The sequence below is a fragment of the Hipposideros armiger genome, unplaced genomic scaffold (assembly GCF_001890085.2).
Source record: "Hipposideros armiger isolate ML-2016 unplaced genomic scaffold, ASM189008v1 scaffold_984, whole genome shotgun sequence".
Classification (NCBI taxonomy): Eukaryota; Metazoa; Chordata; class Mammalia; order Chiroptera; family Hipposideridae; genus Hipposideros; species Hipposideros armiger.
Window position 1 is genome coordinate 279,835 of NW_017732334.1, and position 11,822 is coordinate 291,656.

General features: G+C 39.9%; 1 protein-coding gene across 1 annotated transcript in view; it reads left to right on the top strand.

Annotated features, from left to right (window-relative positions):
- Window positions 1-6,558: 6,558 nt before the first annotated feature.
- Window positions 6,559-11,822, top strand: part of OCLN (occludin) — a gene marked incomplete at its 5' end in the record, with an annotated part of 47,206 nt that continues 41,942 nt past the window's right edge. Inside the window, 2 exons of the mRNA XM_019631160.1 lie at window positions 6,559-7,293; window positions 9,002-9,353. Of these exons, the coding sequence (XP_019486705.1) occupies window positions 6,559-7,293; window positions 9,002-9,353 (1,087 nt within the window). The remainder of the gene's footprint in view (window positions 7,294-9,001; window positions 9,354-11,822) is intronic.

The following is an 11,822-nucleotide window of genomic DNA, read 5'->3' on the forward strand; positions in this document are numbered from 1 at the left end:
GAGGCCATGAGCTGCCGCTGGGCAGCCAGATGGCGACTGGCGCCCTCCACAATGAAGACTGAAGAACAACTTGGCTGGTCCCCTTCCCCAATTCCCCAATAAAATCTTAAAAAAAAAAAAAGCAGTAAAACTGTTAAGAACATTCATTCTGGAATTAGATGACCTGTGTTTGAATCCAGACTCGACAACTTAGCAAGTATCTTGAGTAAATGATCAAAACTTTTTGAGCTTTACTTTCCCAGAAATGGGGGAAATAATATTACATTGTAAGATTGTCGTAAAGACAAAAAATAAAAGTCCATACAGCACTTAGTGCAGTGTCTGGCACATGGTTACCCTGAGTAGATGATGGCAATTACTGTACTATTATCCCACTTGTTCAAGTTCTAGTTCAGGAGCTGACTCTGTTTAACCTTAGCTCCTCCTGGAGGATCTTGCTTAATATATAGGAATTGAGACAGAGCTTTACTCACCACTCATCATCACCTTCTTAGAAATTGCCTTCATGGTGACTTCCCCATAAGTTCTTCCCTAGGAGCCTCCCACCTGTTACTGGGTGGGAAAATTAGAGGCCTTTCAGGCCAGTTCCTCAGCGACTCCTAACTGAGTTGCCCTTGAACAAATACCAATCCTTGGATTCATTCATTAAGCAGGTGAGGCAGAGTGGAAATATTCTAATCCCCCTTCTTTTCTTCTTTAAGACCCAGTACTAGAGATGTAAGCCTTGAAATGCTATTAAGGAATGTGCTGTTTTCACAATGGCAGAAGACTGTCTGCGAGATGGACAAGACTCCATAGGCATGTTGGATTCAAGAATCAGGGTTAAATTCATTCGCTCATTCAACAAGTATTTATGGAATAACTATGACAGGGACTGTTTCAGGCAGATGGGATACAGCAATGACTTGTTAAATTTATCAAGACTTGTTGCGTGGTCCAGCATATGGTATGGTCACTCTTGGTGAATGGTCCACGTGCCTCTCAACATTGTAGGAAGAGAGTTCTATTTATTTATTATTATTCCAAATGTACAGTGGGGGAAAATGAGGCTATATACTTTAACTTCCTTTAAGGATTAATCCATGCAGCTAATAAGTAGCAATATGAGATTTGAACCTAAAATTTCTGACACCAAATTCTGAGCTCTTAACTTTGTCCTTTACATATAAAACTGAAGAAAAAAATTGATTTTTTATTTTATCATTTATTTGATTGCAGGTAAAATCAACAAATTTCTAACCATATTTCCTCAGAAAAACATTTACTTTGAGTCGTGAGGACTGTAATAAAATAATGTTCAATAGAGGATCATAGTCCATAATACTGATGTGAGTTGTCAAGAAGGTATATTTGATTAAAAATAATTAAAATTTTGCTACAATTTATGATTTTGTAACATGATTACACTGAGCAGGACATCCAACAAATTTTGCTATTGAAGAATGATGTGTTTAGGTTTTGAGGCTGGATTTTCTTTCTGAACATTTTCAACTACTACCTAATATGCACACTATTAGGCAAGAGTTAAGAGAACACAGTTTTTAGATTCTTCAATGCTGTCAGCATCATTTGGAAAATTAATTTGAATGAACTAAAAATGGCATGCAACATTCCAACAGAAATTTAGCTTAGTACTAAGTTGAACCACATGAAATTGCTATTTTGTAGTTAAAAATGAACTATTTCCAATTTCATATAGTTCAACTTAATAAATTCTATTATTCCATATGCATGAATTCAGCAGGAAAGTAAGCTTCTCTAAGACAGGGATTTTGGGGTTTTGTTCACTATTTTGCATATGGTAGGCACTCAGAAAATGGTTGTTGAATGAATGAATAAGGAAAGCAAATAAAATATGGTAACTAAGCTTCCATTCTAATACAACATAGCTTTGGGTTTTGGTTTGGTGTGGGAATAAGAAAATAACATATGCATTAGTTAGTCTCTTTTTTTTTTCAAGACAATTATAGGAATTTTTTTAATTAAAGTTTTTTTTGGTGACACTTGTTAGTAAAGTTATATAGGTTTCAGGTGTACAATTCTGTAATACATCATCTATACAAGTTAGTCTCTTAAAATGATACAAAGTTTAATTAAAAAACCCAATTTACCCAAGAGAGTTAAAAACATATGTCCACACAAAAACTGGTCCATGAAAATTCATAGCAGCATTATTCATAATAGCTAAAAAGTGGAAATAACCCAAGTGTCCATCAATTAATGGTTTAAACCAAATGTAGTGTATCAATGCAATGAAATATTATTCATCTATAAAAAGGAATGAAGTACTGGTAGATACTACATGAATGGCCCTTGAAAACATTGTGCTCAGTAAAAGAAGCCAGACATAAAACGCCACTTATTATTTATTCACATACAATGTTCAGAATGAGCAAATCAATAGAGTCAGAAAGTGGGTTAGTGGTTGCCAGGGTCTGGAGGCAAGGGGAAATGGGGAGTGACTGCTAATGGACACAGGGTTTCTTTTTAAGGCTGATGAAAACATTCTGGAATTAAATAGTGGTGATGGTTGTACATCCTTGTGAATACTAAAGCCCACTAAATTGTATGTACACTTTAAAATTAAGGGTGAATTTGCTGGTATGTGATACATATTTCAATTTTAAAAAGTGGGGAAAAATTAAGTTCTCTTCAGAACATGTCAAAGTACACTATAAAATAATAGATGTGTTTATAAATCTGAGAGTATTAGGAAATGTTCTCTTGTTTAATTATAAACCAAGTGGAATGTTTGGAGATTTCAGTAATCTGACAGGGAACATTAAGAGGATTAACCTGACTTCCCAATGTTAACAACAGCAATTTAAAATGCATCATTCAAAAACTACAGTCATACTAAAATAATTGTAGCAATGACTTCCATGAAAACAACACCAATCAGATTAATTACCCATTAAGGCTCTTGTCCATTAAAACACCTTATATTTATATAATGCTTTTACTTCCTTAAGTATTGAATTATGCCTTAAGATCTATTGTATGGGAGAGTCACATCTCTAATCACTTAATCAAAGGCAAAGAAGTGGGTGGGATTGGACAGAAATGTATTAGCAATGCTGACATTCCAGATTGGACCACAAAGTGAAGCAAGATTTAAAAAACCTAAAATCTAGCCTTCACTGCAGATGGTAAGTAGCAAGAACTAAAACTGCCAACTTCTGGAGTACAATTAAAAAATATATATTGAAATACAACACACATATATAAAAGTGTACACGTCGTGAAGCGTAGACTACAAATTTTCCTAAGTGAACACTCCTTTGGAAACAGCCTCCAGATCAAGAACTAGAACAGAGCACACAGAACTAGGTTTTTTTTGTGTGTTTTTTAAGCTGAAGAGAATATTAAAATAGTTTAAATTCTCCCAAGAGCAGATTCTCCATCATACCAGAGTTAAATTTGGGGAGGGGAGCAGAAGACCCTGGAAGTGGTAATATTGTATACCGTAGTATGCCCTTAATCTTGATGGCAAATTTACTGACATCAATATCTACAGTGTTTCACCTTCATTTAACCACTGAGTAATGGTCTTTTTTCTCGATCCAGAGATTTAGAAACATTTTCTAAATTTATGCGTAAGTTTTGAAAATCGCCCACATCTGGATGCTTCTTTCTAGCAAAACTTTAACCAAATTTTTGGAGCAGGAGTGTTGTGTAAAGACGTACTTTTCTTGCCGAAAGCTGAGCTCTCTTCAGGAGGAAAACAGTGGCACCTAGACCTCTGTCCACTGTTCTACCAGAAGCTCGCGGAGCTCCAAGCGCGCCCCAGGGTGGTCTAGGACCACTCCCGACGCCCCCGGGAACCCGAGCCCTTCCTCTGAGCTGGTGAGCTGGGTCCCCGTCCCTCGGGCAGAAACGCGGCGTTTTCCTTTAACTCGGAGCACTACAAGGCTGTGCAGAGCAGGGCCAGTTCCTCCCGCCTCCTTCTCCACCGCTGCCTTCCCCCTCCCATCCGAGTTTCAGGTGAATGGGTCACCGAGGGAGGACGCAGCCACACCTCCTGGCCAGCGTCCACCTCCGCCTTTCTCCTTCCTCTGGCGGAGGCGGTGGAACTCCCGGGAGAGCTGGCCAGAGAGCCAAGGAGCCCGGGCGGGGTGCAGCAGGTGAGACTGGCCGGCATCCGGCCGCAGACCTCCAGCAACCGGCCTGGCGTTGGTGCGCATGCCCGAGGGCAGGGCNGCCCTCTACACTTGACTTTTAGTGCCTTGTGAACCTTTGTTCTTAGGATTATTGTCTGTATTGCAAGAGTTATGACCTCAGAACTTGAAGAATGTGGGATAAGTGGAAATTATTTTACTACAAGATAAAAATCAGATTTCCATGTTCAAGAAGTGGATCTAGGCACCGCAAATAAATTGCTTTTAAAAGAATCAAGTGGAAAGAACTTGGCCCTTACAAACTAAAACAAGTCTTTTTCCTCCCTCTTTTATTTCCCTGCTTATGATTTGGAGAGAAATGCAAAATTGTCCAGGGAGCTTTCTTGGGTCAAGATTGGCAAAGGGTGTTTTTGGAGCAGTTGTAGGTGTCAGACCTTTAAACTTTTTACATGGAGAACTGCTTGCTCAATCACAGTGGCTAATTCTGCATTAACATTTACCTGTAAAATACTTTAGTGAAGCAAAGATTAGAGCACTTTCCTTTTTTGTATATGTTAATCCTATTAGGTGGCTTCCTATGTGATGTGATTTGCTGAAGGCCCACAAAGTTCCCCTCTCCAAAAATCTCTCCCCAGTCAGTACATGTTACTGATACCTAACCTGACTTTAGAAGATGTTTGAGTTGAGACTTTGTTTCTCAGGAATTATCTGTTAGAATGCTATTGGGACAGCCTCAGAAACCGCCACTATAGGTGCCTGAGCAAGTTGATTTCTTGCCATGAAGCTTATAGTTCCTGGATAGGTTTTTTTTGGTTAGTGGGAGTAAAGCGAAGAGGGCTAAGGGTGGGGCCTGCTGGTCAGGTCAGGGATAAAGCTATTGATCCTTGTGAAGGCCCTCTTGCTCTAGCATCTGATACTTGAAGAATTCTGGGTATGTAGATGTAAAAAAAATTTTTATAGTTAACGAGCAAAAATGAAGCAGTTTTAGGAAAATCAGAAGGTGTGGTACGTATATTCCATGGAGATGATAGTTCCTATGCCCCTGCCCTCTCTTTGAAGCCTGCCTGTTCTTTTTTTTCTCATATTTTTCCACCCATAAAGTGTGAAGGTGTTACTAGGGAGTGTTTTCTTTTGACCTTTACCTCTAGGCAAGGCCACCTGTGGATGGGACAGGACAGCCTATTGTGAACTATGAAGTAAATGTTTTGCAGAGAGTTTCTGGGTGTGTCAGTTTTCACTGGCTGTTGGATTTGTTTACTTAAGGTTTCGAGAGCCTTAAAAAAAAATGGACTGAAGAGAGACCAGTGCCAGTAATATTAGAGTCCCAGTGAACGTTACGCTCTCATCTGATTTTACTGTATTGAAACTTTAATCAATTTTAGGTGCTTTTCATAATTGGGCAAAAAAAAAAATAGTCATAATAATTGATGGTGGTGACAATGATGATGATGAAGATGAAAGGATTTAATTTTTTAAAAGGCATTCTTTTTATAATGCTTCCTCACTGAATCCCTGGAGGTTTGGTAGCCAGACTCGGTTGTTGGACGTGTACTTAATATTTGTTTCTCTTGTGTAATAGCTGTTTTGTTCTATGAAACTTGAAGAATCACCTGTTAAATTAGCAGGCCTGTGACTTTTGAGCAACTGTTTATGCTTAATCCCTTGCAAATTCCTTATTTCTTTTCCTTTTGTTTCCCCAATTGAAATGCCTAAGGAAGGCTAGGATTTGAAATAAGCTTTGTGGAGGTGGTTTTAGAGTAGTGTTTGCCTTTCCTTCCCGTCTCTGCTCACCTGCCCTTTTGCTTTGCTGAACTCGATACCACGTTCTCATTCTTTTCCTTAATTTACTTCCACAACCAGATGCGTACTATTACTCTTGTCTCTCTGCCTTTATTCNCAGACCTGCAGAATTAGCAACTTTGGGGGTGAGAGCCAACAGTCTGTGTTTTAACAAGCCCTGCAGCTGATTCTGATGCACAGATACCTTTACTGTTCAGTGGGTATCTGAGTCAGTTCCGGTTGCCATAACAAATTACTATAGACTGGGTAGCTTCTAAACAACAGAAATTTATTTCTCACAGTTCTGTAGGCTAGAAATCCAAGGTGTCAATATTGTCAGGTTCCGGGTTGTAGACTGCCGACTTCAAGCTGTATTTTCACGTGGTAGAAGAGGTGAGACAGTTCCCTTTTATAAGGGCACTAATCCCATTCATAAGGGCTCTACCTCAGGACCTAATTATCTCCCAAAGGCCCCACTTCCTAATGTCATCACATTGGGGCTTAAGATGTTGACATTTGAATTTTGGGGGGACACAAAATTGCCCCATTGCAGTGAGGCAGTACTGATAATAGTTTTATTTGGCAATGGATTGTTTAACTTATTCCAACTACTTTATACGTTCTTTCTGCTTACCTCCAAAAAGTGCTAACTTGACATTGTTTTCATGTGCATTTCAGCAAACCTAGTCATTATGCACCAAGCAATGACATGTATGGTGGAGAGATGCACGTTCGACCAATGCTTTCTCAAACAGCGTATTCTTTCTACCCAGAGGATGAAATTCTTCACTTCTACAAATGGACCTCTCCTCCAGGAGTGATTCGGATTCTATCTATGCTTATTATTGTGATGTGCATTGCCATATTTGCCTGTGTCGCCTCCACGCTTGCCTGGGACAGAGGCTATGGAACCACTCTAGTAGGAAGTGGTGTAGGCTACCCTTATGGAGGAAGTGGCTTTGGAGGCTACGGAAATGGCTATGGTTATGGCTACGGTTATGGCTATGGAGGAGGCTACACAGACCCAAGAGCAGCGAAGGGCTTCCTCCTGGCTATGGCTGCCTTTTGTTTCATTGCAGCATTGGTGATATTTGTTACCAGTGTTATAAGATCTGAAATGTCTAGAACAAGAGCCTACTACCTGACTGTGATAATAGCGAGTGCTGTCCTGGGCTTCCTGGTGTTTATTGCCACAATTGTCTACATAATGGGAGTTAATCCAACCGCCCAGGCTTCTGGATCCCTATACGGTTCACAGATCATTGCCCTCTGCAACCAGTTTTATACACCTGCAGCTTCTGGAATCTACGTGGATCAGTATTTGTATCACTACTGTGTTGTGGATCCTCAGGAGGTATGGGCAGTTTTGTCTTTTTCCCACCCCTGCTCCCCTTGGGTCAGAGGCTCTCAACTTGGGATGCTTAATAGAATCACATTGGGAACTTTTAAATAATATTGATGCCAAGGCCCCGTTTCTTTTTCTTTTTATATATATATATTTTTAAATTTTTTAGAATTTTTTTATTTTTTTTAAAGATTTTATTGGGGAATTGGGGGAGGGGAACAGCACTGGGGAATCGGGGAAAGGGAACAGACAAATTGCTGTCCTTTTGTTCTTCAGTCTAGTTGTGGAGGACGTCGCTTCGCTGGCCCATGTTGGTATTATCATTGTGCTCTTCCCGGGTGAGGCAGTTGCTCGCCCGCCATTGGATGGCCTCTCATGGCAGCTTTTAAAAGAATCAAGTGGAAAGAACTTGTTTTTGTTTTAAGACTTAATTTTAGGTCTTACAGTTAGGTCTGTGATCCATTTTGAGTTTATTTAGGGCATGATATAAGGAAGGAGTCCGCCATTCTTTATGTGTGGCTATCTAGCTGTATTGGTATTATTTTTTGAAAGGACTATTTCACCATTAAATTGTCTTCATGCGCTTGTCAAAAATGAATTGAGCATAAGTGTGAGCATTTATTTCTAGACTCTCAATGGATTCCATTAATCTATATTTCTATCCTTGTGCAAGTACCACACTTGATTACTGTACCAGCCTTGATTACTATAGCTTTGTAGTATGTTTTGAAATTGGGAATGGGAGTCCTGCAACTTTGTTCTTTTTCAAGATTGTTTTGGCTAGATTCTGGGTCCTTTGCATTTTCATACAAATTTTGGGATCAGATTGTGACTTTCTGCAAAAAGAAGCCAGATAGTATTTTGAAGGATTGCATTGAATATGTATGCCAATTTGAGGAATATTGTCATCTTTACGTTTAAGTATTCTGATACATGAATGTAGGATGTCTTTCCATTTACTTAAGTCATCTTTAATTTCCTTCAAAAGTGTTTTGTGATTTTCAGAGTGTAAGTCAGTATTTTAAAAAGCTATCCAGGTGATTCAAATGTACAGGCTGTGTAGAGAACCTGCCTTCAGTAATCATGAGCCACCACCTAATTATATTAAGAAAATGTTTCTGGGTTACTAATTCTTTTTCCTTTTTTTTTTTTCTCCTCACACTGACTCAGGAATTCTCTTTTTTTTTTACCTGAATGGGTCACTATTTGGAAGACTGAAATGTATTCCCTGCAAATGTAGATTTTCACAATGTTTGTTGTTGACATGCAGATGAATCTGTGATAAATAGGGCTGAGAGTTGGCACTCCTATCTTACCACACCCCCATTCCTCTTAGTCCTCTGACTACCAGAGACATGTGTTCTTTGAGAAAGGACATCACTGTTAGACAGACAGCAGCAGAGAGCCTCCTGTTACCCATTAGCATATATCCAGGGCAGAGTCCTGGTACCTGTCTCAACTCCCAGTGCCTCTGGGCCAGTGCACCTCTTAACACACCTACCAGACACCGGGAGAACTGTCATGGGTAGGATTTCCTTGTCACAGGGCCCTTTATAATAAGTGCACGAAATACTCCTGAAACAGAGAAGAAACCTGCCAGACTAAATGAATCATTAGTCCACTAATACTTTGGTTAGATCGTGTCTGCATAATTTATAGTAAGGCAGAGCCCCTATGAAATATGGCCCCTTGGTGCTTAAGCTTTGGAGTAGTTTTCTGTAATTCTAAAATGGGGATGATGATAGCACATAACTTGAAGCATGTGCTGAGGACTGAATCAATGAGCGAGAGAAAGAGAGTGTGTGTTTTGCTAGCCTTAGCCCAATGGTATGGACTAGNGGACCGGCCGCTGGGGTCGAGACCTCCACGCCCAGCAGACATGTTGCCTGCGTCGGAGGAAGTGTGCGGGGAGAAGTGGGTTGAGGGGCCAAAATGGCCTCTACACTTTGCCGGTGGAAGAGGTTGGAAAAGCGACCCCGGGCCCCTCGTGTCCCAGGTGAAGCGGCTAAGCTGGAGGAGAAGTCACGGCATCCTCAGGCCGGCCCTGGGGCTGGCTGGGCAAACTGTCCACCTGCGAAATGACCCGGGGCGGGGGCGAGGCAGCCTTCCAGGTTAGTGTGTGGCCCTCGCGCACAGCAGGTGTATTCTTGGGATCCCTGGAAAAGAAACCCTTTCCATGAAGGCACTGCTGGTGATTCTTGCTGTGATTGAAAACTAGTTCTTTGTAGACGGAGTTAGATTTCTCAAGCTACGCATACCCACGTAGCAGTGTTTTCTTTTGCATTGTACATATAGATCTTTATTTTCTCGTGTGTGTGTGTGTGTGTGTGTGTTCTTTTTTTAAATAAACATTTTAAATGGTTGAGTCACAGTAATAGATATTACCTTAGGCAAAGCAACACATTTCTTTTTTGTAGTTCTGCATTTATTTAGTTATTAGGTGCCTCCTTTGTTAGGTGATGGAGAGGAGGATGGGGAAAGAGATATAGACAATTCCAGACTATTTAAGGGAATGATGGACAATGCCTCCTGTGTGGGAGGCACTGGGCTAAAAGCGTTTTGTACCTTATATCATTGCATCAACCACTCTGAAAGGTAGACCTTGTAAGACCTTGTAAGAACTCCATTTTAAAGGTGATTGAACACCTGTAGGGCAGACATGTTATAAAACGGCTGGCGTGAAAACTACTTCAGCTTATCAGGGAATGTATATTAAAACAGCTGCAGTTCTTGATATTCCAGCACCAGAACCAGATTTGGGGGAGTTTCTCTGGAATTCTCTTTTGACTATTTTCTATGGCCTTGTATAAGTTTTCTGCATCCTACTTGATGTAAAGGTAAAATTCTTCCTGATCTAAAGATAAAGTTGGAATTTTTGCTCTTTCAAAATGATAAAAGATAAATTTTAACCTCATTAATTAACTGGTATCCTTCACTTTCCCAGGAACCTTCTAGAGGAAAGTTTCCTTCAGTTGCATTTTGAGGCTTACTTCATTAGAATATTTAGTGGGCTTTTTTCATCTGTTTTTGGAACTATTAGAGTAAAAAAGACCATGCAGATTTCTGTTACACCTTTTCTTTTAGCCTCCAGGCTTGCAGCTGTTCTGTAACCTAGTTACCTCTCCAACTTTGAATGTAGTATGAGTTACCCACAGATCTTATTGAAATATAGATTCTGATTAATAGGTTGGGGGTGGGGCCTGGAATTCTGCCTTTCTAACAGGTGATGCCAGTATGGTTTTGTGTATTTGACCCTTTTCTCTTCTTTACCCTCAGATTGTAACTGAGATTGTTAACTATTGTTGAACTTGAAGGACTGTATTTACTGGAGGTTAGCTGAGTGAAGAACTTGAAGACATTCATTGCTAGATTGAAACCCAGCTGTAATGTGGACTATTGGTTTTATAAATCAAATATTGGTAGAGCATCACTTTGTACCAGGGATCAGGAATAAGTGTGATGGTCAAGACAAACATCTAAGTGCTTATGAAGCTGATATTCTAGTTGGGGTGGAGATAGTGGCAGTAAAAAAGAAAAGAAAAACTAATAATTGAGTGGGGGTCGGGGTCGAGATTTGCTCTGAAAATAAAACAGGTTTGGTGGATGGAATGAGTGACTGGAAGGACATCTCTGAGGAGGTGACATTTGAGCTGAGACCTAAGCCCCAGGCACCTGCCATGTAAAGATCTGGGTGTTCTTAGAGAGGAAACTCACAACAAGGCCCTCCTTGGATTGATACCTTTATTCTAGGCAATGATTCTAAAATACATAGTGTACTTAAAAATTACCTGGATAGCCTATTAAAAATGCAGTTTCTGACACAGAACTCGCCTATTTCAAAATGTGTCTAATTTCAAAATTTTAGGCAGTTTACTAATGATGTGCCTATAACCTAAATAGAATCATTTAATGTAATCAGGCACAACTTTAAAAACTTCTTAAAGGCAAATAACTATTGCCGTATGTGATAGAAAAGGAACAGACTGCCCTTAAATGTGAAGTGTATTTTTTACTTCTTAACAGTTTGTTTAAAGAATACTTTCATTTTCAGACTTTTCTATTTTCTTAATTTAGTTTTTTTTTTTTTTAATTAAGGCAGCTTTTGACCAGTAAACAGTTTCAAGGGGAGAACTTTTATTATATGTTAACATTAGCTGGCTTTCAGCTTAACATATTCACAAGGGTCTGCTGCTTCCCTTTTGCCCCTGACTCTTAATCAACTTTTTGACTTATGTCCCTATCACTGTCATGATTTGATGTGCTGGGCAATGGACAACAGTTTGTTCTTGGCTCTCTTTCTCCTTTGGCTGCGGCCCTAAAGCACAGTCACAGACTGCCTTGAAGGAGACCTTAGAGGTCCGTCCTCCTGTCCAGTCCCCCAACATATCAAAATCAAACAACTTAAGCTTTGCATAAATGGCATGAGATCACATAGTTATTTGTTATTTTTGGAGGGTGTGTGGGGTCAGGGTGAGGGAGATAATTCCTAGCATTGAGAGGAAACCTAACCCTGTGGTGTTTTTTTACAAAGAGCCATTTCTAGGACTACAAAGACAGCTCTTCAGATACTTGAAGGCAGC